At 40.6% G+C, this 26,425-nt stretch overlaps 1 protein-coding gene across 1 annotated transcript in view; it reads right to left on the bottom strand.

Moving 5' to 3' along the window:
- The window catches only part of ttn.2 (titin, tandem duplicate 2), a 282,695-nt gene that overhangs the window by 198,806 nt on the left and 57,464 nt on the right, over positions 1–26,425 (bottom strand). Inside the window, 30 exon segments of the mRNA XM_029427369.1 lie at positions 2,332–2,619; positions 3,922–4,200; positions 4,577–4,858; positions 5,642–5,920; positions 6,883–7,170; positions 7,854–8,132; positions 8,236–8,517; positions 8,628–8,906; positions 9,894–10,175; positions 10,485–10,763; positions 10,855–11,142; positions 11,231–11,509; positions 11,597–11,875; positions 11,968–12,246; positions 13,552–13,833; positions 14,480–14,758; positions 14,845–15,132; positions 15,222–15,333; positions 15,335–15,501; positions 16,585–16,863; positions 17,622–17,900; positions 18,646–18,927; positions 19,043–19,321; positions 19,427–19,714; positions 20,008–20,286; positions 20,389–20,670; positions 20,751–21,029; positions 21,123–21,404; positions 21,623–22,186; positions 22,487–22,765. Of these exon segments, the coding sequence (XP_029283229.1) occupies positions 2,332–2,619; positions 3,922–4,200; positions 4,577–4,858; positions 5,642–5,920; positions 6,883–7,170; positions 7,854–8,132; positions 8,236–8,517; positions 8,628–8,906; positions 9,894–10,175; positions 10,485–10,763; positions 10,855–11,142; positions 11,231–11,509; positions 11,597–11,875; positions 11,968–12,246; positions 13,552–13,833; positions 14,480–14,758; positions 14,845–15,132; positions 15,222–15,333; positions 15,335–15,501; positions 16,585–16,863; positions 17,622–17,900; positions 18,646–18,927; positions 19,043–19,321; positions 19,427–19,714; positions 20,008–20,286; positions 20,389–20,670; positions 20,751–21,029; positions 21,123–21,404; positions 21,623–22,186; positions 22,487–22,765 (8,442 nt within the window).

Genomic DNA, 26,425 nt, shown 5'->3' with positions numbered 1-26,425 from the left:
GATGATATATTATATATGATAGATTATTAATTATAGATTACAGATTATAGATTACAGACGATAGATGATATATTATAAATGATAGATTATTAATAATAGATTACAGACGATAGATGATATATTATAAATGATAGATTATTGATTATATATTACAGACGATAGATGATATATTATATATGATAGATTATTAATTATAGATTACAGATTATAGATTACAGACGATAGATGATAGATGATATATTATAAATGATAGATTATTGATTATAGATTACAGACGATAGATGATATATTATATATGATAGATTATTGATTATAGATTACAGATGATAGATGATATATTATATATGATAGATTATTGATTATAGATTACAGACGATAGATGATAGATTATATATGATAGATTATTGATTATAGATTACAGATTATATATTATAGATTACAGATGATACATTATATATGATAGATTATTGATTATAGATTACAGATTATATATTATAGATTACAGACAATAGATGATGTATTATATATGATAGATTATTGATGGTAGATTACAGATGATAGATGATATATGATAGATTATTGATTATAGATTACAGATTATATATTATAGATTACAGATGATATATTATATATGATAGATTATTGATTATAGATTATAGATTACAGATGATAGATGATGTATTATATATGATAGATTATTGATTATAGATTACAGACGATAGATGATATATTATATATGATAGATTATTGATTATAGATTACAGATGATAGATGATATATTATATATGATAGATTATTGATTATAGATTACAGACGATAGATGATATATTATATATGATAGATTAGTGATTATAGATTACAGATTATATATTATAGATTACCGATGATATATTATATATGATAGATTATTGATTATATATTACAGATTATAGACGATAGATGATACATTATATATGATAGATTATTGATTATAGATTACAGATTATAGATTACAGACAATAGATGATGTATTATATATGATAGATTATTGATTGTAGATTACAGATGATAGATGATATATAATATATGATAGATTATTGATTATAGATTACAGATTATATATTATAGATTACAGATGATATATTATATATGATAGATTATTGATTATAGATTATATATTATAGATTACAGATGATAGATGATGTATTATATATGATAGATTATTGATTATAGATTACAGACGATAGATGATATATTATTGATTATATATTATATATGATAGATTATTGATTAGATTACAGATTATATATTATAGATTACAGACGATAGATGATATATTATATATGATAGATTATTGATTATAGATTACAGATTATATATTATAGATTACAGATGATATATTATATATGATAGATTATTGATTATAGATTACAGATTATAGACGATAGATGATACATTATATATGATAGATTATTGATTATAGATTACAGATTATATATTATAGATTACAGACAATAGATGATGTATTATATATGATAGATTATTGATTGTAGATTACAGATGATAGATGATATATAATATATGATAGATTATTGATTATAGATTACAGATTATATATTATAGATTACAGATGATATATTATATATGATAGATTATTGATTATAGATTATAGATTACAGATGATAGATGATGTATTATATATGATAGATTATTGATTATAGATTACAGACGATAGATGATATATTATATATGATAGATTATTGATTATAGATTACAGATTATATATTATAGATTACAGATTATATATTATATATGATAGATTATTGATTATAGATTACAGATTCTATATTATATATTACAGACGATAGATGATGTATTATATATGATAGATTATTGATTATAGATTACAGATGATAGATGATATATTATATATGATAGATTATTGATTATAGATTACAGACGATAGATGATATATTATATATGATAGATTATTGATTATAGATTACAGATTATATATTATAGATTACAGATGATATATTATATATGATAGATTATTGATTATAGATTACAGATTATATATTATAGATTACAGACGATAGATGATGTATTATATATGATAGATTATTGATTATAGATTACAGATTATATATTATAGATTACAGATGATAGATGATATATAATATGATAGATTATTGATTATAGATTACAGATTTTATATTATAGATTAGATGATAGATGATATATTATAGATGATAGATTATAGATTAGAGATTACGGACGATAGATGATAGATGATATATTATAGATGATAGATTACAAATGATAGATTATACATCGTGGTGCAGCACCGACCTTGCAGTGTGAGTTTGGCTCTGCAGGAAGCTGATCCTACGCTGTTGGTGGCCACGCAGGTGTATTCCCCAGAATGCTTCATCTCCCCGCGGGCGATCTCCAGCGCGGCCGTGTTGTCGTCGTACAGCATGGAGAAGTCGCTCCCCAGCCTCAGAGGCTCGCCGTCCTTCAGCCACGACACCTCGACGGGCGAGGAGCCGGCGACGCGACACTCAAAGCGCACCGGCAGACCCTCCGTCTGCTGCAGGCTGGTGACCTTCTTCGGGAAGGACGGAGGCGTTTTGGCCTCTGGAGGAGAAAAAGATGGAGGAAGTTATTAAGTGACTAGAGGAGGAAAGTATTTAAATGTTATGCTTCTGTTTATTTCTGCTCCACTACTTTAATCTGTTATAATTACTTTACAAATATATTAAACTACAGTATATTTTACAGTATTTTATTAAATTATATAAAGTAGTTCAAACTCCAGCTGTTGCTCTAATATTGATATTGATATAATAATAATATCAATAATAATAATAATAATAATAATAATAATAATATAATAATAATAATAATATCAATAATAATAATAATATAATAATAATAATAATAATAATAATATCAATAATAATAATAATATAATAATATCAATAATAATATAATAATAATAATAATATAATAATAATAATAATAATAATAATATCAATAATAATAATATAATAATATCAATAATAATAATAATAATATAATAATATCAATAATAATAATATAATAATAATATCAATAATAATATAATAATAATAATAATATCAATAATAATAATAATAATAATAATATAATAATATCAATAATAATAATAATAATAGTTCTAAAAGTTCTTTACTATAAAAAATAGTTTGAAAATGGTTGACAAACAATGATTTAAAAGAAGGGAAGGGTAAATAAAAATGATATTAATAATAATATATTTAAAAAGAAATGGCGGGCGTCCCGGTAGCACAGGCGTCCCATATACAAAGGCAGAGTCCTCGCCACAGCGGCCACTGGTTCAAGTCCAACCTGTGGCCATTTGCTGTATGTCGTTCCCTCTCTCTCCCCCTTTCACAATCTGCACTTCTCATCATAAAGGCATGAAAAGCCCAAAAATATAACTTAAAAAAAAAAGAAATGGCTTTTTCTGAGCTTGTCTCTACATAATGTATAAATAAAGTTATATTACTAAAATAATAAGACCTGCTCAGTGTATGCACAGAAGACATTAATATAATATAATAGTTATACTTGTCATATTTTCTCACCAGTTAGAAACAATCACTTTCAATTATTTTGTGATATTTATTTTGGTCTTTTAAGTCAATTCTGATCTGTTCTGCTGCATATAAATAAACTTTATTTTAAAATACTATAAATAAATATATTCAAAAATCTAATCAAAATTTGCTTTACAAATAAGCAGCTTGTGTTTTTAATGTTATTTTAAAATATCAAAAATATGATTCTTTCTGTATTAGTGTTTGAGATTCACATTCTTTAGAAGTGAAATCTGAAACTGTCTTGATGAAGAGACTTTGGAGAGAAACTTGTCCGGTGAAGTGTTCAGGTGTTCACCTAGCACATTGAGCCTGCAGGTGGAGGAGGCGGAGCCGATGCTGTTCTCGGCCTTGCAGGTGTACTCTCCGATGTCGCTCTTTGTGGCTTTGCTGAGCTTCAGGCAGGCGACGCCCTTCATGTGCTCCAGCTTGCAGGTGGGGCTGGACCTCACTTTGCCGTCGGCCTTGAACCAGGACACCTTGATCTCAGGAGTTCCCGCCACCTGGCACTTCAGACACACGCCGTCTCCGGACGTCACCTCCATGGGCTCCAGGGACTCCACGAAGTACGGAGGCTCTGCAGCCACAGACAGCAGAAACAGCTGTGAGCAGCCTGACACCTGCTGGGCGGCGCAGGTACTGCACACTAACATTCATATTCATTCTGAGAACAGTCCATATAAATATATAATATATATAATATGTATATAATATTATATAATATTATAATGAAGTCAAAGTTAACATAACAGTTGTGAATCTTTTAATATGTTGGTGAAAATCATTCACACATAAAAACATAGAATAAAATCAGCGTTTAGTAAACAGGAAACAACATTTGTGTCACGACGGTGACGTTATGTAAACGAACCTTTAAAGGGTTCATTGGTTCTGAACTCAGTGAAAGATAATATTAATATAGAATATTTGCCACACAGAGAAGCAGAGCTCACCGAGGACGGACACGGATGCGTCACACGTGTCCTTCCCCGCGTCGTTGGACACCTCGCAGCGGTACTTCCCCGCCGCCTCCTTGTCGTCGGTGCTCAGACACTCGAGGATGCAGGAGCTCTCTGTCGTGGTGATGTTGTATTTGTAGGAGGCGAAGATCTGTTGTCCGTCTCTGTACCAGTTCACGGTGATTTTGGGAGTTCCTGTGTACGTGCACTCCAGCGTTAAGGGTCTTCCCTTCTCCACCGACACGTCCTTCAGCTTCTTAGAAAAAGCTGCCGGCTCTGAGAGAGAAGTGGAGTCAGGAGAAACGTCTCTGGTGCCCTGAAGACACTGATAACCTTTTGTTTACTTTACGACTGTAATGGAAGATTCTATATCGGCATATTTGGGTCATTTTAGGGTTTTTTTTTAATACAAAGGCGGTAATATTCGGAGGGGAAACTAATTTCGAAGATTAAAGTCGTATATTTACGAGAAACATTATTTAAGATTATTTTTTTTGCCAATATATTATTTTCGTCTTCTTAAATGTATTACTTTCATCTTGAAAATAAGAAAGCAAAATAACAAACGTACCGGCAAACGACTCCGTCGCAGAAATAATCATGTTTTGTTACATTAACTTTTGTTAAGAAGATGACCTGCTCAGGATCTAAACACAGAACCTTCTGAAATACATCTGTGTTGTATATTCCCTCCTCCATCAGCAGGAGGCGCTGCAGCTTAGAAGCAGTTTGTGATGTAACAGTATGTTATAACATCACCTGTCACTCAAGTTCAGAGCTTCAGTATCAGATACTTGTACTTGGCTTAAATATTTCAAATTAATGCAACTTTATTTATGTCAAATATTGAAATGTTTACTTCTAAAATACAGATGAAACTATAAACATATAAAGAATGTTAAAGTAGTTTCACTACGTAATGAATCTATAATATAATATGTGATCAAATAATAACATAACACATGTGGCACAGTCTGCTGGTGTCATTTCCCTCCCACGTCCTTTATGAGACATTAATGTGTATCAAGTCTTTTTAAATACGCTTAATGTGAGACTGACCTCTGACGCTGAGATTCACCGGGCTGCTTTCCTTTCCAGCGTCGTTAATGATCTGACAGGTGTACTCTCCAGCGTGAGATGCGTCCACCTTGAAGAGCTCCAAGATCACTTGGTTGTCCTTCAGCGAGAAATTGCACGCGTGTCCAGGCAGGATCTCCTTCGCCCCTCTGAACCACTTCAGCTTGAGGGGGGCGCTGCCTTTCACCATGGCAGAGAAAGTCACGTCAGAGCCGGGCATGGCTTCCACCGGTTGGGGGGGCACCACAAACGATGGAGGTTCTGGGTAAAAACAGACAGTAACGGATCAAACATGCTGAGAATTAAACTATTTACTTCAATTAGGAGAGGTTTTACTTTGAATCTACCAAACATGTAACATTCACTAAGCAAAGACCTTCACTGATATGTACCAGGGCCTTCAGGGGTTAAAAAAATTAATCAACGCCAGATCCTTGCCGTGTAGCTAAGTTACAAGCTAGCTGGTTAGTGACTTAGCTTGCTTGCTAACGTACTTGCTAGCAAAATACTATACGAGTGGATATGTTAGTTGGCTATCTTGCCAAATGACTTCAACAGCTCAGGTGATCCATGATACTAACATTTGTATTAGGATCAGTGTTGCCAACTCTTTTCCAGTAAAAGCAGCTAGCACTTGCTCCAAAAGTCGCTAATAGTCACCAGATGACGTCATACGCTCATTTCCATATTGGTGGCGAGTCTGAGCAGCATGAATGGGGATAAATAACAATATAATACATTTCTCGCCTTTTTCATGGTGGTCTAAGTAAGACGCTAAATATGTTGCTTGTTGCTACTTAGAAGTAAAGTCGATAACTTTATGACTGATGACAACAAACTGTGTTGATTTTAGCCAACAATAAATTCAGTAATGGTACAAAGCAAAGGTGTATAACGAATGATTGCTGAGTGACCTAATCTATGATTAGCAAGCTAGCTGCAATTTAGCTACGCAGCATGGATCTGGTGTTGGTTGCTTCGTTACATTAGCTGATAAAGTAATCTAAATAGGATATATTATTGTAACGCATCACTATTTGGCTCGCACGAGCAACAGGATGCTAACTGCAGTTCACTAAAGGGCCACTGGTGCCCTAAATAACGAGGACTTTTTGAAAGTTACACATAGTATCTTTAAGTAAAGGATCTGAATCTTTCCTCTACTGTAAGTAATTAATATAAGAAGAAATGTCAGCATGCAGTGTTTCTGTGTAGGTCCTGACCTTTTACACCCCAGGAGGCTGAGGTTTCACTGGATCCTGCCTTGTTGACAGCTTTACATTTATACACTCCAGAGTCGGACAGCTTCAGCGTGGACACTTTGAGTGTGCAGCTGTTGCTGCTGAATAAAATCTCATAATTCGGTCCGCTCTGTATGTCCTCCCCATCGTGGTACCAGGAGATGGTAAAAGGCGGGGAGCCCGACACTTTGCACTCCATCTCTCCGGCTGCTCCGACGACGGTGTTGCAATCCTTCAACTTCCTTAAGAAGGTTGCAGGTATGATCTTATCTGTTGGGGAGGAAACAAGGAGTGAGTGATGATCAGGACAAATACACATGAAATAGGGCTGGGTACGAAGAAATCTCAATGCTCTTCTGGTTTAAACAGAAAGTTTTGCACCAAGTATCAAAAATGGTCAAGTCCTGCATGTCTGGTCAGCTTGATGAGCTTGTTGACTCTTTAATCTGATAGTTCTCGAGTTAAATCGAAATTGTGCCAATTTTAGAGAGGGTGATATTTATTGTTTGGACACAATTTGACATTTGAAAACTTTGGCTTCTGTTAAATAAAATAAAAAAGGTTTTGTAGACAATAGCGGTTCTGAGGGAGGTTACTAACTGTGCTGAATATTTTTGTACATTTATCCCCAGAGAACACTGAATGAGTATTCTTGTGTTTATTGTTATATGTGTATCGTTACTCTTGGAGAACCAAACCATTCGGGGTGGTGGGATGTAACAGTTGTGAATATATTTGGTACCCCTAAAATTGCATGTGGACCAAGCCTGGCCCCCCTTTGAAATGGTCTAGAACCGCCATAGTTTGTAGAAATATATGTTTATGTTTTTCAAAGTAAGTAAAGACTATTCTATTGGTACCAATTCAAAGCTATCATATTGGAACGAGCTTGAAGGTTTTAAAACAATACCCAGCCCTAGCCCTCAAAGCCCCAGCAGTAAAAAGACACCAACCTAAGACTGTGAGGTTAATTTTACTCAGGTCCTTCCCAACCTCGTTCATAACCTCAAATGTATATTCTCCAGAGTCCACTTTCTCAGCTGAGAGAACGTTCAGGCTGGAAATCATCTGAGAAAATGAGATTTTGTATTTCCTCCCGGAGGCCAGCTCGACACCATCCTTGAACCACTTGGGCGTGAGCTCTGGGGTTCCACACACTTTCACCTCTAGAGCGGCCACATCGCCCGCTGTCACGCTCAGAGCATCAGGCTTGTCCACTATCTTAGCAGGTTCTGGAATCAACAGAGAAGAAGCAGAACACGTTCTTAATCAAACCTGCAGGAGGAAGAATGGGGAAAAACTGTATGAGAAAGAGAGAATTATATGATTACAAACCTAGAACAGTCAAGTTAGCGAAACACTCCACACTCCCAGCATCGTTTCTGAGTTGGCAGGTGTATTTGCCTGCCGTGGTTGCATCAGCCTTAAAGACTTTAAGAGCGACATGGTTGTTCTCAAAGGTGATTTTCCTGTTGTCACCGTCCCTGAGAATGTGATCCTTGTCTTGAACCCAGGACACAGTAATGGGTTCAGAGCCTTTAACAGAGGCCACAAGGGTCACCTCCTCTCCCAGTATCACTGTCTTGTTTGACAGTTTCTTCACAAACGACGGCGGCTCTGAATAGAGGAGAAAAACAGCGCAAAAGGGAAAGTCAGCAAGGTGACAAAGGAATTTGAAAATCTAATTATTATGATTTTCATTTGAGACTATCGCAATTTCTACTGACCTCTGAGTTTAACTGACGTCTGGCAGGTGTCACTTCCTACACTGTTAGTGACTTTGCACTCGTATTCGCCGGCATCCGAGGGCTCTATCCCAATGATATGCAGCGTAACCGAGCTGCCCTCGCTCACCATCTTATACTTCCTGCTCTCCATCAGAGGTTTCCTGTCTTTGAACCAGGTGATCTGGAACGGAGCTGTACCACTCATCTCGCAATACAGACTCACGTCCTTACCCTTCAGCCCTTCAATGGGCTGAGGTACTTTGACAAAAGATGGGGCGTCTACAAAAAGATCAGGAAACTGTTAAAGAGGCATACATGGTAAAATAATCCATGGTGAAGTCTTAAAGCTGAAACCCGTAACAATTCATATGGAAAGATTTTTAAACTACAGTTGAGGCTGTAAATGTGTTGAAACTATATTTATGTGGAATTTGTTTGGACTATAGTCCAGATGGAGGACTTGTGAGCGTTTGTTGGAGCTGACATGATGGATATAGCTAACATGGCAAAGTTGTTGTGGAAGTTTGTTAAAGCTAAATGAATTAAGTTTTAGTAGGAATTTGTTGAAATTTGTTTAGATTTAGATTTAGATTTATTGCCAGAGCTATAGTGGAAGGATCAAGGAACTACAGCTAAAAAAGCAGACTTTGTTGGAACTACAGTTAAAATGGTGGTGTTGCTGTGAAAGATGGTTGGAACTACAGCTAAATTGGCAAAGTCGTTGTGGACTTTATTGGGAATATAGTTATGCTAGAATTGATGTGGAATTGGTTGGGACTATAGTCAAGATAGAGGACTTGTGTGGCATTGGTTGGAACTACAGTTTAGATGGCAGATTTCTTGTGAAAGTGTGTTGGAACTTGAGTCCAGATGGCAGACTTGTTTGATGGGACTTCAGCTAAAATGGCTGATATATTGTGGAAATTGTGTATCCAGCTGTTTAATTGCCTAAAAAGGTTCCAGCATGTTTTTATTTGCATTTCCAAAACAAAAGGTGCAACCCAACAAGCTGATGAACAGTTCTCAATTGCGGAAAAAAGGAACGAGTCTTGAACCAAAGTCCCAGCCACCGCGTTTAGCGAAACGCCAACATACCGGATGGATGTATATATATATATATATATATATATAAAACTAGAATTTTTTTACGTATTCCAGCTTTAAGCAACACAACAAAACTTCAATAACACACTGAACAACTCCAGTGCATCAGGAAGTCAGACCATGAATAATAAATGATGATTAGGAAGTCAGTGAGAGGCTGACCTTTAGCGGTAAGTGTGGTGCTGCAGCTGACACTGCCAGCATCATTCTGAGCTTCACAGGTGTAAACTCCATCATCATCAAAGCTGGTGGAGAGCAGTTCGAGGACTGCTACTGAGTCAACAAATGATATTCTGTAGTTGCCCCCATCCGTGACCTTGGTGTCCTGTTTGTACCAGGTCACTTTCAGAGGGACTGTGCCACTGACTTTGCACTCCAGGCGGAGTGACTCCGCCTGCTTCACAAACTTAGTGGCAGGGAGTTTCAGCACAAACTCGGGTGGTTCTGGAAAGCCAAAATACAGACATATTAGCTGCTGGCAGCATGTAGGGAGACAGATTGTAACAGCAGGCAGGGGTGAGCAGATGAGACAAGCTGACAATGATGGGTTAGCCGGAGAGACGGATGGTTGTGGAAAATGCAGGAGCATCACAAAGGCAACAAGCAGTTCTTCATGAAAAAATCTTTGAATAATGACAATGAAAGTACTGTGTAAGCCGGGAAAATGTGACAGAATCGCTACTTTTAGCCAGCGATGCAGATGTGAGATGAAAACAGCTACGCAAGAGTTGATTTAAAAGATGCAAGTCCAACCTTTGACTGTCAAGTCTGCACTACAGCGTACAGAGCCAGCATCGTTACTGACTTGGCAAGAGTAAACTCCACTGTGGGTGACACCCACTGAATAGAGCTCCAAGAAGCAAGACAGCCCCTCCAGCCCCGTGAAACAAGTGGGCCCGGTCATAAGCTCTGTATCGTCCTTGAACCATTTGACCATGAAGGAAGGTGTTCCCTTAAATGTGCATTTGAAGCGCACAGTGCCATTGGGTACGGCAGCCTGGGAATCTGGCAGCGTCACAAAGCTGGGAGGTTCTGAAGAGAATAAGATAGATCACGTTAAAGAGGTTACTCACCTTTTGATTTAGGATTGCATGACCAATCACGTTGGAGAGCACTATCTAACCTTTAACCATGAGGGATCCACTGCTTTCACAACTTCCCGCTGCATTGGTCAGTTTGCAAGAGTAGGATCCTGCGTCAGATCTTTCTAGCTGTTCGATTTCGATGGACACAGAATTGTCCTGCTGAATGAGTTTGTGTTTTACACCACTCGAGATTTTGCTCCCGTTTTTCTGCCATTCCACAGAGATGGGGAGGGAACCAGATATTTTGCAACATATCTGAACAAAGGAGCCCAAAATCTCTTGCATGTCTACCAGGGGTTTCATGAAGGTTGGGGCAATTACTTGTTCTGTTACCAAAAGAGTTATAAGAAAGTAATTAGACTTTATTCAACACGTCACTATGTACCACAGGAGTTCTTATGTTTTCACACCAACCTAGTACGATCACTTTGACTTTGCAGGTGCAGCTGCTGATGTGGTTTGCCACCTCGAAGACATATTCTCCTTCGTCCTCTTTCTGAGAAGACTGAACCTTGAGGCTGCTGATGTTGTTCTCAAAGGTCAGCTTGTGCTGCCTGATGGACTGAAGCTCATTTCCATTTTTCATCCATTTCACTTTGAGCTCAGGTGAGCCTGTGACCTTACAGTCCAGACTGACTGGATCTCCGACTGTAACCCTTAACACTTCAGGTTTCTCTGTGATCTGAGGAGGCTCTACAATGCAAAGCAAATTCAAACAATTCATAACGTTTCTATAAATGGAAAGATTTGATAGCTATGGTGAGTAAAGCACAGGTATACCTTGCACCGTCAGGGTGGAAAAGCACTTATCCTGCCCGGCCTCGTTTACCACCTGGCAGGTGTATTTCCCGCTGTGCGTGGCCTCACACGCAGGAATCCTGAGAGCGGCCACATTGTTCTCAAATGTTCTCTCAATTTTTGGATCCTCCAAAATCCAGTTCTCATCTTTTTGCCATTGTACAGCAAGAGTGGGCGAACCCGTCACTACACACTGAAACTCTGCCATTTTACCCAGAACAGTGGCAGTGTTTTCAATCCTCTTGGTAAACGTTGGTGGTTCTATTAGAGGGAACCAATGAAATGTTAATATAAACGGTCCGTTATTACCTCAAAAGATAAAAATGTAGATTTGTAATTCTGATTAGACCAACCTTTGAGTTTTAGCGTAGTCTTACAAGTACAGCTTCCCACCTCGTTAGTAACAGTACACTGATATTCACCGACATCTACAGCGTCACATTTGTGCACCTCTAGACCCACAGTGTCGCTCATCTGGGAGAAGCCGTGCTTAGCACTGGGTTTGATCTCCTTTGCATCTTTGTGCCATGTTATCTCAAACGGACCAGTACCAGCTACCTGACACTCAAAACAGGCACTGGAGCCTTTCACAACATCAGCCGGAGCCAGCTCTCTAATAAATGATGGTGGTTCTGAGATGAGAGGAAACAAACTGTCACCTACATTTTTACAGTTAATTATTTTCTTAACATTTTTGTTCTACACAATAGGGACGTCACGATAACAGAAGTTTAGTAGTCGATACCAATACCAGTGAAACTCCACAATTCTCGATACCAATTCGATACAACGGTAAAAACAAACAATAACTCCATGTACTCCAACATCCTTTATTACTTCAGGCTGGTTTTTGTTAGGAAGATAAGCGGATCATAACTCATCTAATATCTATTTTATATTGAAAACATCTTCAAACAATTGGATTTATTCAAGTTTCTCACCAAAAACTACGTTTTACAAGATTACATTTGAACACATCATGATAACGTTATAATTTACCTTCAACTAATACTAATTTCAACTGAATAGAGCCTGAACGCACCATAATGTAACTCTATGGAACCTCGATACATCGGCTGCTAACAGATAACAGCTAACGTAAGCTAGCTCTCCTGCAGATTTCAACAAAGATTTGCAAACATACGCGTCAACAGTGAGTTTACTTTAATTCTTGAGTTCTGAGATGTTGGCATCGACTTGGTACCAAAGTGTCGGTTCTCGTGACGTCCCTACGACAGACAGACTGTCAGTATTTTCTGTACAATTGGAAGCAAAGTTTCCCATAGAAATGTATCGAGCTGGTTTGAAACAGAATATGAACTGTTGGGCAACAGTTGCTCAATTTAGAATAATATTATAGACTAGGACTGGGCGATGTGGCAAAAATCTTCTATCCTGAAATAGGATAACGATATATATCACAATATAGCATGATTTCTTGATAATTCAATAAATAAATAGTCTATTTGAAACAACCATATGGTTAAGCCTATTTGTGTTTACTCCTCTGTGAATGAAATACTTGACAACTTAAAAGTTTTTTTCATTTAATTAAAGACTAGCTGTTTCAATTGAAAAATTCCACATATGCACCGTTTGTTAATCACATTGAACTGAGTGTTAACGTAAAGTGTCAAATGATATTCCCTCAAAATATTTCACATCAGATTTTCTCAGATTTGAGTTAGTATGATATTTTCAATTTAAACGACTAGTAGTGGATCACTATAGCTCAATATAATTTTATTACGATATGACATATTGAATTATCGCCCAGCCCTATTCTCAACTAAAATCAATGCCGATACATTTATTTCGAGCAGAATAGCAGATAATATAGAAAAGTTGGCCTCTAAAGTGTTTGGGAAACCGCTGCTTCCGTCCTATATTCTATAAGCTCCTGCACAATGAGCCCTGTGTCTTCTGACACAACTAACCTTTGACCTTGAGCTCCATGCTGCAGCTCTCGCTGCCGGCCTCATTGCGAGCCTCGCAGTAGTAAAGCCCACTGTCTTTGGTATCAGGCCCGCAGACTTCCAGAGTGGCCACAGAGTTAACAAAGACCATCTTGTAGCGGTTGCTGGGGCTGATTTCAGAGCCCTCCCTGAACCAGTAGATGTCTATCTCAGGTGTGCCGGTCACCTGGCACTCAAACATTTTACTCTGACCGGGACGGACCACGGACACACGAGCCGGGGTTCGTGTGAACTTAGGGGGCTCTAAGAAACAAAATAAACGATAGATGTAACCATCACACAGACGACAAGAGGAAATATGATCTCTGTAAAGTTGACTAGTAGATGTTTCCATCCAAATGTTTCTCAAATCTTAAGCAAATCAGTGTGTTCCCATTGGTTGGTTTGTGGAGAACCTTTAGAACAAGATGCCATAATTATTGACCATATTAGTGATATTAATTTGAGCTTCTGAATCTCAGAAATCTGTTTCCATAACTCTTTGTTGTCTCTTCTCTTTCACTCACTTTTCCAGCTCAACAAAGTGTGAAAACCTTTTTGCAATATTAAGTATTAAGAGTTCAAAACAGAACAGAGCTACACAGAGCTGAATATAAAGAACAGTATTGAGGACCTTTTCTTTCCTATTATTTTATTGCTAAAAAGACATTTCCCATTGCCCCCTGCTGCTCATCATTTTTCTCATCTTGTGATTTGGGCCGTCGATGGCGAGTGGGAAGTGCTATACAGTCACTTTATACGGCAAATTTTTGAATGTAAACACTACTAACTTTGAAATGAATGCTGTATCAGAAGGTCAGCGTGAAGTCAAGGGAAACAGATTGAAAATGCCTGTAACAGATGGATGGAGACATATGTACTAACTCAGTTTGACATAAAGAATGACAACCTTTGACAAAGAGTGCTGCCTGGCATGAAGTGGAGCCAACATCATTCTGGATTTCACAGACATAGTCTCCAGAATCGGAGGTTTTGGCAAAGAAAAGCTCCAGTGAGCTTGAGGTGTTGTCTTTGACCACAGAGCAGTCGATACTGGATGAAATCTCTTTCTTGTTTTTAAACCATTTGGTGATCAGAGGCGGCGTGCCAGAGACCAGAACATTAAACTGGACCTTTGAGCCGGGCAACACATTCATGGATTCAGGCTTTTCAAGAATGCATGGTGGTTCTGGAAGAGAAGAAGTATTGCTTGTGAAAGCTTCACATGTGGCAAAGATCCTTAGAAACCTTCTGGTAAATACCACAAAAACAAACCTTTGACAAACAAGATCCCAGAGCACTGGACATTTCCCGCCTTGTTTTTAGCGATGCAGGTATAGCTGCCGCCGTCTTTACTGTCAAGATTAGAGATTTCCAGAAAAGCAACATTTTCAAAAAATGTGCATTTGTGTTTCTCATCAGTCTGGATCTCTTTCTCATCTCGGTACCATTGTATGGTTATCGGCAGCGAGCCGGATACGAGACACTCCAGATGAGCAAACGAGCCTTTGATACCTTCTGTCTGCTTCAGTTTTCTTGTAAAAGACGGGGGAATTATTTGATCTAACATAGATGGAATGAGAAACAGGTGAGAAGCAATTTACAAAGTTAGATATAGTTAAATAAAACTCATTTTAAGTGCTACAACTGACCGAGAATGGTGAGTGTGGCCTCGCAAGAACTTTGGCCGACATCGTTTGAAACCTCGAAGGTGTAGTCACCACTGTCACTTTTCTCAGTTTTAATGATCTTGAGCACAGAGCCTGGTGTCTGTGCTCTGTACTTTATATCTCTGGCCTGAGGTCAGCTCCTTGCCGGCCTTTAGCCATCTGGCCTTCAGCGGCTTTGTGCCAGAGAAGCTAGCCTCCAGCGTGGCCGGATCCCCCTGAGTCACACTGATGGACTTGGCCTCCTCTGTGACCTTAGCTGGCTCTGAGACGTCAAAGAAAACAGTAAAATCTGATTTACTGCAACACAGTGACAGAGAACTGAAGGCAAGGAAAGAGTACAGATATGAAAGATACATTTGGTCCTCATCAACTCGTAAGGCCATAAAATGATCACGTGACAAACGCTTGGTCATGGGTCGATGGTGGATCCATCACCAACGCGAAGTTGTGTAAACGCTGTACATCACTGCATGTCGGCTTCATGACTGACATCAGAGCGGCAGGAGGTACTCAGCTTTTTAGCACTTCCTGTTCCCTCGTCTGGAAGTCAATGAGTTTTTTTTATGGGTTATTGGATATAACCCTGAAATAAGGTCCGTGGTAACACAAGCTGAAGAGATTTTAAACTTTTGTTCTAAATATGTATTTACGTATAACATATCAGTAAATATGCCTTTCCTGAACTTCTGAAGCTTCTACGTGTCTTAAAAACGTTGGTTGCTAACAAGTCACAAATATCATCACGCTAACATTAGCCACTGTTAGCTTAGCGCTGGTGACGTGAAGTACTGTAATTTGTTTATAGACTAATGTTAGCTTCTTACTTCTTGAGACTGCAATTACACTTAATTATAGAAGTGGTGTAACAAGTGGAGATTATCCTGCTGAACAAAACATGTAAGTATCATAAATGTTTGTTTGTAAACTCATGATTGTTTTCACTTATTTTAAGTCGCTTTGGACAAAAGCGTCAGCTAAATGAAATGTAATGTAATGGTTGCCAGAGATTATTTTTGTAATAATCCAAAATCCAAAGGAAAACACACGTTGCTTTTATTGGAGGGAACCAGGCAGATGCTAACTTCAGGGGTCGGACTACAGAAGAATGTGATTCCTGCAGCTCTGTATTGGCAGCTGTTTGTAAATCGTGTTTACACAAAATGTCACAATTCTTAAATACTGGGAAGTCGTAAACTCTGAAACTTGTCTCAGTTTTCACTGGGATGTAACACTTTGTTGGCCTTTCGAAGGAAACCTCCTGCTAGTAAACTTATAAATGTGTGGCTTTACGAGTTGATAAGGATGCCTGAACGCATCATAGAAGTTCTCAAGTATCCGAACCAACCTTTGACTGTCACCACAGCAGAGCACGTCTGGCTCCCGGCCTGATTCTGCGCCTGGCAAGAGTATTTGCCGCCATGTTTGCTCTGTAAATTGTTGAAGTGCAGCAGAGCGATGTTGTTCTCATATGTAATCTGGATGTTTTCAGACTCTTTGAGCTCGTGGTTGTCTTTCGTCCAGGACACAGTCATGGGCTCAAAGCCCTTCAGAGAGCACTGCAGAGACACCTCGCTGCCAAGAAGGGAGCTCAGGTTCTCCAGCTTTCTCACAAAAGATGGTGGTTCTACAAAGAAACGTTTTATAAAAATATTATTGGCTTCTCTACCGAATGTTAGCCTCGCAAAGTCAGACTTCATCCTGCAAGCTCAGTGTTTTCTATGAGATTTATGCAACTTCCTCTCAAGTTGCATGTTTACAAAAACAAAGAAGAATAAATACAAAGCAAAAATGTGTTGAATAGTTTTGAAAAGGAAATTAAAATTACTTATCAGATGTAAAACAATATATAAGATGATAAACATATATAAAGCTGAGGTGTGAACACTAGTGTATAGGAATATTTGTCGGCAAAATCTACCAGTTTCTGGAACAGAAACCTTGTTGTGTTTTTTTACAGAAGCAAAAGCCTATGACCACTAGAGGTCAAGCATGTTTTTCAAATTGGGTACAGGAAGGGTACTTCTGTCTCCCCTTTATATACAGAACATGTACTGCAAGTCTTTCCATCCCAAAAGAGGGAACCCTTTAATGCTCTTCCTGAGGGAGAACCCTTTACTCTGAATCGAGGGTCTATAGATGGAAGGCAATCAGAGTTGTAAAGCCCTCTGAAACAAAGTTGTAATTTCGGGCTATATAATAAAAAAACTTGACTTATTGTTGCTGTTTCTGTGAAGAAATAAAGTGAATGCCTACTGAGCGTTGCTAGTTCAGGATGAAGCTTTGCGAGGCCAAATAGAAGTGTGGAGCAAGTTTAAAATGTAGGGTTTTCAAATGGCAGCAGAAACGTTGATTTAAAGATAAGTCCAGAGCATTGAAACCAACCTTTCAGTGTTACTTGACAATCGCAGGAGGCCTTTCCCACCTCATTCTCAACAGTACACAGGTATAAACCAACGTCTCCTGCCTCGACTGTCAGCACCTGCAGGGCGATCAGGTCGTCCTTCACAGTGATCCTGTGTCTCTTGTCATTCCTAATCAGGTTTGTGCTTTTATAAAATGACACAGTGAAAGGGGCCGAGCCGGAGACTTGGCCCTCCAGCATCAACTCGGAGCCTTTCACAACATCTTTGGGCTCCAAGCTACGCACAAACAACGGTGACTCTAGAAGAGAACAGCGGACGTGTCAGCACAATAATGATGGTGCTAAAAGAATCTACTGGAGTTTTATTGTGAAGTTGAAGATGCTTTTTCTGAATGACTTCTTTGGCCTTAATGACGTCAAGACGTCCTCGGTGTTTTCCCTAAGGAGAAGACGCGCCCAATTTAAGATATACTCTCACAAGTGGTTCTCAATTATGTCCTCGTCCACCAGGGGGCGTGGCGTCTTGTCGGCATAGTGGTGCGTTCAACTGGAACGGCCCCTGAAGTCGGAATTTACGACTCGGAAAGTCAGGAGGACCTCACCAACCCTTACCTCAAAATCCAAGATGGCTGTGCCACACATCAACTAAGTGAAAGCTGTAGTAATATATTTATTAGCCCTTCTGTCTTATTTGTGTCTCATTAAATCATTCACACACACAGTACTGTCCAACTTCTATCTGTGGACATGTGGCTACAGTGTTTGCATGCGTAAAATATATTGCGTAAAGCGCTGATATCATGGTTTTAATCAACTGGTATTGCTAGCAAAGGCTAACTAAGCTTTCCGACTCGTTACTAGAACGTGGTCAACTCAGGTGTGACGACATTTCCAGCTTCGAGTTTCCAATTCCGAGGCAAATAGTATGCACCATAAATGCTGATGATTTGTCATTTGAACCAAAGAAAAGCAAAATGTCTTCAACGCCACAATAAAAATCTTGATTTACTAAAAACGGGAGTAAAATAAATTCCTGAAACCAACCTTTGACTGTGACTGTGCTGCTGCAGCGGTCACTACCAGCCTCGCTGGAGGCCACACAGACATAATCTCCACTATCCTTGACTGCACTGTTGAATATTTCCAGAGAAGCCACTAAGTCAATCAAGGCCATTGTGTATTTAGCACTGGAGCTGATCTCCATCTCATCCTTGAACCATTTAAAAGTGATGACGGGGCTGCCCGTCACTTTGCACTCCATCTTGGTGGACTCGCCGCTGGTGACGAGCTTGGTGGCCTCAAGCTTCCTCACAAACACGGGAGGTTCTGAGAGAAGAGGTTAACATTCAGTTTCACACAGAAGACATTGTGTTAGTATCAAAAGAGATATTGATGTCAAGACATTTCCATGCAGCTGCACACGATACTGAAGACATGGCACCTTTCACAAAGAGGACTGCGGTGCAATCCACCTTCCCAGCATCATTGGACACTTGGCATGTGTATTTCGCAGAGTCACTGGGTTTCACAGAGTTAAGCTCCAAAGAGCTTGAAGAGGCATCTTTCTTTATGAAATATGAGCCTTCAGTTATAATCTCTTTTTCCTCTCTGAACCACTTTACAGCCAAAGGAGCTGTTCCAGTGAAGCCTGTTTTGAAGGAAACTGTAGTTCCTGGTTTCACATCCTGGTTGTCTGGTTTCATTGTGAACACTGGGGGCTCTAGAGGCCATAAACAAAACAAAGATTGCATTTCATGTTAGCATGAAATCATTCAAGGATTGTACACAACAAATAGAGGCACAACATAAGCCAAGCATTCATAACCTTTGACATAGAGCGTGCCGCTGGTCTCCTTAAAGCCGGCTGAATTGGTGGCTCTGCATTTGTAAACTCCAGAGTCGGCTTTCTCCAGCCGTATAATTCTCAGTGTAGTAGAGCTGTCTTTGAATTCAGGCTGGAATTTGGATCCAGACATGATCTCCTGGTCGTCTTTGAACCAAGCTATGGTCATGGGTTGGGACCCAGACACTTTACAGTCCATGGAGACGTCATTACCAATGTTACCATCAACTCTTTTCAGCGACTTGGTGAAAGTTGGAGGCATAATCCGATCTGGTTGTTGAAGACAAAACATCTCATGCATTAACACATTAAAAAGAATCGCTCGGCTCAAATCTAAATGCAAATGACTCTGCACACTGTTTTTACATCTTAATTATAAGCCCTTAGCTTAATAAAATAAATAAACAAAATAAGAGAATATAGTGTGTTAAAGTCTGTTTCCTTGTAGTTGTAAACATAATCAATATCTGTCCATTTTGGAAGCAAGACTTTGTGAGCAACTAAGACTTGTAAAACTGCAACAGCATGATCAAATGTTGAAGAAGCAGAAACCAGGCACTAACCTAAGATCGTGACTGAGCACGTGCACTGGTCTTTTCCGACTTTATTCGACACCTCCATCTTGTACTCTGAAGTGTCTCCTCTTTCTGCCGTAAGAATCTTCATGGTGGCAATATTGTCCTTAAGAGTCATCTTATATTTACGGCCACTGATCATCTCCTTCCCGTCTTTAAACCACTTCACTTTGAGGTCTGGGCTTCCAGAAATTGTGCACTCCAAAGTGGCTGAATCCCCTGCAGTCACACTAATGGACTCTGCAGGTTCTACGACTCTGGCAGGTTCTGGGATAAGACAGACCCATTAATTATTAAAGAGTTTAGACACAAGAACCTACAGAACTCTACATACGTAGGAAATAAAAAAGTATCTCTGCATCAACTAACCTTGCACAGTCAAGGTAGCTTCGCATTTTTGTTGGCCAGCCTCATTCTCAGCTTGGCACGAATACTTGCCGCCGTGGCTGATGGCCACTGTTGTTATCGACAAGCTAGCAACATTATTCTCAAACACCATCTTGATGTTTGAATCGTCATCTCTCAGTATTTCAGAGTCTTTCATCCACTTAACAGAGATGGGCGCCGAGCCCTTAATGGTCCCCTGTAGTTTTACTGTATTTCCCAACACTGCTGTAGCACTCTCAACCCTCTTTGAGAAAGTTGGTGGTTCTACAAAAACAGTTAAAGAGTTAAAAACTGAATTTGAAGCACAAGATTATACCTCAGTCAATAACACAGGGTATACTAACCTTTAAGTTTAGCTAGGGCCTTAGTGGTGACTTTCCCCACATCATTGGATATGACACACTGATAATCTCCAACATCTGCGCTCTCAAAGGTCTGGATCTCCAGCCTTGACAACGAATCTTGGGCGATTATATTATATTTCTGATCAGTGGAGATGGCTTTCTTATTTTTTAACCAGCTGATTTCAAAAGGAGCTGTTCCTGTGATCTCACACTCCAGCTGAGTTGTTGCTCCCTTCACCGCCTCTACTGTCTGCAGCTCTTTTCTAATGGATGGTGGCTCTGGGTGTCAAAAGGGTAAGTAACGTGTATGTAGTTAATACCAAAAGTTTGAATTAAACATCAAGTGTTAAGTAAATGCAAGATTTGACAAACCTTTAACAGCTATAAGGGTGTTGCAGCTCTCGCTGCCGGCATTATTTGACACCTCGCAGGTGTAACTCCCACTGTCTGTGACCACAAGGTTCATTATCTCCAAAGAGGCAACTCCACTTTTGAAAGAGATTTTATATTTTTCTCCATCACCAAGCTCTCTGTCATTCCAGAACCAGTGGATGTGAAGTTCGGGCGATCCTTTAACGGTGCACTGTAAGCGTGCAGCTATACCTTGTTTCCATGTGATCTTAGTTTCCATTTTTCTAACAAAGGCAGGGGGCTCTGAAAGGAGTGTTTAGTTCAAAAACACCAAGATAATTGTCAAAAGAGACACAGAAAGAAAACAAAATAACCACGACAGAAAAGTGCAGAAAAGAAGACAAGAATATAGCAGTGCATAGTGTTAGCATCAGCTTGCAGTTGTCAGCAATAATCCACTTGCTTATTTCAAATTTATGTTTTCATCAAAGCTAACGGAAAGATCATCTTTAGGATCTTACCTTGAACTGTTACCACAGCCTCACAGGATGAGCTGCCAGCCTCATTCGTGGCTGTGCACACATATTTCCCAGAGTCCTTCAGTTTGGACTTGGGTATCTCAACAACAGCCACCTTGTCCTCAAAGGACAGTTTACAATCCATGCTCTGGTGGACTTTTTTGCCATCCCTGGTCCAGGTGACGGTCACACCAGTGTCCTCGTCCACCTGGCACTCCAGCCTCAGCGGGTCATTGACAGCAGCTGAAACTGGCTCAAAGGTCTGAACAAAGCTGGGCTTGTTGATAACCTTGAGCTCTGTGGTAAAGGTAGCAGTGCCAACACTGTTGGAGGCCTTGCACAGGTACACTCCCTGGTCAGTCAGCTCAAGACTTTTAATGTGAAGGGAATACTTGTTCTTTTCAAATTTCATGACATAGTTCTCTTGGGAGGAGACGGCTATGTTGTCCTTGTGCCAGACAACTTCCATGGGTGAAGATCCAGTGAGTGAGCACTGGAGCACAGCTTGTTTGCCCACATATAAAGTCATTGGGTCGGGTTTTGATACAAATACCGGCGGGTACATTTCTATGGAGAGCAGGTAGAACATACGATTAAGTATTTTGAAAATTGGAAAAATACACCAACATCAACAATAAGCTGTGCAATCTCAACTTGGTGATCGATAGCTTTCAACATGAGATCCTCAACATCATTATATCTTGCCAAATGTGACAACAGATCCAATTTATGAATAAATAATCATTTCCACATTGCACCATAATGATTCAGGGAAAACACATTGCACAAATACATATAATTCTCTCTCTCTCAAACAGACACATGTAAAGGAATAATAAAATAAAAATGGGCCCACTGGGGTCTTACCGGTGACGATGAGCGAGGTGGTGCAGCTGTCAGTGCCGTGCTGGTTTGAAGCCTTGCAAGTGTATTCACTGCTGTCGGCTTTGATCGGGTTAAGGAGCTCCAGGGAGGAGCTCGTGTGGCGGCTGAGGATCCTGTACTTGTCGCTCTGTTTGATCTCAATACCAGACTTGTACCATTTGAAGGTCACACCCGGAGCATCCTCGATTTCACATTCGAACTTGGCGTGGCCGCCGATGTTTATGTCCAGAGGGGTGATTTTCTGCCTAAAGATAGGTGGCACTGTGGCACACAGACAAAAAAAAGAGGTACATTTAGGTCATGGAATCTAGGAAACTTTTGTAAAAAAAAACAACATCTGACAGATCAGGAACAGGAAATGGTGGAATGGTTGATGCAGGAGTGACTGTGGAGGAGAAAAATAGCAAGAACATTAGCCCCATGGTTTTACAAAAAGCTGCTCTCATTGTGCATGATTCTCATGGGGCTAGGGTTCAGGCTAAAAGGAAGAGAAAGTTTGTGAAAGATGAAGCAATGTCAGGTTGAAGCCCTGAAAGCATGCAGAGAGACGTTGTGGAGAGAATGGACCTAAAGGAGTGACAGACCATGAGTTTAAAACAAAGGATCCTGTGGACACCGACATGCCAAAGTGACCATGAAAAGACCATGAAAGTTACCTAAAGGCCAGAATCATGACAGCCATTATAGCAAGATGCTAATCGACTACTGAGCCTTAAGCTAAACTTGCATGGCTGTGACGGTTCTGGTATTTAGGCAATTATTGAGCATACAATGACGTGGAACGAACAAGAAATGGTGAGTTAGTACCATCCAGTGACTTGCTAAGGGTTCTCATGCCGAGCTATGAAATCAATATAGAGACCAAAAAAGACAAAAGTCTTGAATGAACCAATCTAAATGGATGATTAGTCTTTCTCAGAGAAAGTGTGATGAATGAATTAATGATATATTAAATGTATCCTGTTATCAAACCTCTTGAGACCACTGTGAGTCTGGAAGATGTTGTAGTCCTGCCGGCTTCATTCTCAGCCTCACAAACATATTCTCCTTGATGCCTCTCCTTGACAACTTTGTTGATAACCAATGTGTATGTGTCGTGGTCTTTGCAACACTTGAACTCTTTGCCAGATTTCACCAATTGCCCATTGAAAAACCAGTTTACCTTTGAGACATACTTAATAGTGGTGCTAAAGGTTATTTTACTATCCTCGTCGATGGATGTGTCTTCTAGGGAGGTGACTATTACAGGGTGTTCCCTCTGTTCTGACCTGGATACTGTGATCTCTTTAAATATCTCCTCCCTGTGCTCTTCCTCCATGCTAACACCCACCACCTGTTCGGTGGGGACAGTGGTGGGAGGCAGGGTAGTGGTAATAATAGCCGCCCCTACATCTCTGCTTTTCACCGTTACTGACCTCACCTCCTGCCTTGTCACCTGCACCGACTGCTCAAAAGCCATGTGAGACTCAGTGGAAATTGTGATCTGGGATGACTGCTCCATCTTTGCCGCCTTGGATTCCTGCACCACAACCTGTTGCTCAGCTGCAGCACATTCAACCGCCATTTTAGACTCGGTCTTCAGTGCAGCAGCCTGAGATTTAACAGCAGTGAAATCCACTGCACTCTCTGCCACGCTCACGGTCTCTACCATAGATGACAGCATTTGCTTAGAACGGGACGAGGTGACCTGCGCCCTTTGAGGTTTGTCTAGCTGCATTGTGCCCGGCTGCTCTGAGGTGAGAACTTGGGCTTCCTGGTACACTATGGAGTGGAAAGCTGCCTGGAGTTCAGTCCTGAGGTCAGCTGTCTGAGGGTATTTACCCTCAATAGCCAGGGTGATCTCCATGGGGGCACCTGTCGTCGTGATCAGGTATGTAAACATGGCCCGCTTGGGCTCTCTTTGAACCTTGACTTCCTGTACTTCTACAGCCTGTAACCTCCCTACAATGTCAGCCAGTAACACGGGCTGGTCGCTGGCCACAGCAGACTGGAGAGCGTCTCTGAGCTGAGGCCGTATATTCAGACTGAATGGTTTAGGGATCTGAATCACAAACGTCATCTCTTTGGGAAGAGCTGTGCGGTCTTCGGACTCTGATGCCATAAGGGACAGTTTGGGTTGTGTGGTGACGACGACTTTAGTGGACTCAGACTTGGTGATCTCCTGAGAGAGCTCACCCGTCAGCACTCGCTTCTCGTCCATCACTATTGACTGTCTGACTGACTGGCCCTCCTGGATCTGAACAGCAAAGTCCTGTTCGGCTGCCTCTAGAAGGACACTACTCTCAGTGGAGATCTCCTTCTCCTCTATCAAGATTGGCTCGGTGGGAAGTTTTGGCTCTACAGCCATCTGGCAGGTGAATTTATCCACGGCTGTAAGAGTCTCAGTGTGACCCTCCTCTAAGGCCTGACTGTCCGCCACAGTGGTGACATGCATCACGTTCAAGCGATCCTCCTTTTGCACCAAAGCTCGCTGCTGCTTGACGTCAGAGCTGACTGGCGTCTCCTTTGGCAGCTGCATGGGCTGGAAGGAGAGCTGGAGGATGTTTTGAGGCCTGGGCTCAGTTCGAAGCTGAGACTGAATGCCAGTCACGGACAAATCTAGCTCTGTGTGATAATCTGCCGTGAGCTCCCTTCTCTCTTCCGAGGTGGCTGCATGACTCCTCGTCTTTTCTTGTTTCTGTGCTGCCACCTGCTGGTCTGGCTTCTCAATTACGAGAATACCCTCTTTGGGTAGCGCCTCCACAGGTTGGGTTGACTGGAGATGCAGCAGAGTACGGGATTCTTTCTGGGGCTGGATGGTCATGGTGCTAGCCTTGGCCTCAAACTCTGATGTGTCCTCACAAACTACAGTCCTCTGCTCATCCTGGCTAACAGCGTGCAGCAGAGTGGGACTCTTCCTGGCTCCTGCCTGCTCTGGTGCTGGTTTCTCACAGGTGAAGCTTTTCTCAGATGGAAGAATGTCCTGGTCTGTGATAACCTGCAGGTGCAACAACTGCTCTCCTTCTACTTGGGACTGAACGGACATGGCACTGTCCAGACCTGGCAGCTGCTTAGTGGGCTCAGCCTGCAGCATTCGCTTCTCTTCAGCAGTTAAAGCAGCCTTCATCATTTTATCCTTACATAGATCGGCTTTCTCCTCAGAGGGCCTTTGCATGGAGAACTTAGTCTCCTTGGAAAGAGTGTGTTTAGACTCGCTAACTGAGGCCAAGACAGGTCGGTGCTGTTCTTTCACAACGGACGAATTCACAGCAGAATCTGCCGTTGCTAGTTCAGTCGTGTGGCCCTCAGCAAGCACCCGTTTTTCTGAAGACTGTGCCGAGTATAAAATCTTAACACCTTCCTTAACCTTATAACCCTTCTCCTCCTGTGACTCTGTGATATCCTGAGACTGCTCTTTCAGGATGGGCAGTTGTGACTCTACTTGATGCCCACTGACTAGATGTTTAGGCTCTGAAGTGGGCCTGACAGTAGAGGACTTCCTGTCGGCCATACTCTCCGTGCTAACAGTAGAGAGCGGGATGAGCTCCTCAGCAAGAGCCGACATCACCATTGACCTCCTTTCTCTAGCTGCTTGAAGCTCAATGACCTCAGGGCTTTGAATGCGATCACAGTGCTGCTCTGTGAAGTCCTGATTCTCTTCAACGGACGATGTAAATGCTGCCATGTGAAGCTGTTTCACAGGGACTGTGCAAACCTGAGGCGGGTGGGTGGGAACCACAGACACCCTCTCCTCTATCTCGTGAGACTGCAGCACCGCTGCCTGATGGGTCAGCTGCTCGCGGTGAATGGTGGCCGTAGAGATATCTAGTTCTCTAAGGGAGCCCACTTGCTCACTAGGAATTATCTGCCGGTCTTCAGTGCCGATGGTGTAAACCATCTGATCTGACCTGGTTCTGTCCTGGCCTGGGAGGCTTACCTGGT

The sequence above is a fragment of the Cottoperca gobio genome, unplaced genomic scaffold (genome assembly GCF_900634415.1).
Source record: "Cottoperca gobio unplaced genomic scaffold, fCotGob3.1 fCotGob3_315arrow_ctg1, whole genome shotgun sequence".
NCBI lineage: Eukaryota > Metazoa > Chordata > Actinopteri > Perciformes > Bovichtidae > Cottoperca > Cottoperca gobio.
The sequence above is the reverse complement of the archived record's forward strand: the minus strand, read 5'-3'. Positions and strand labels throughout refer to the sequence as shown.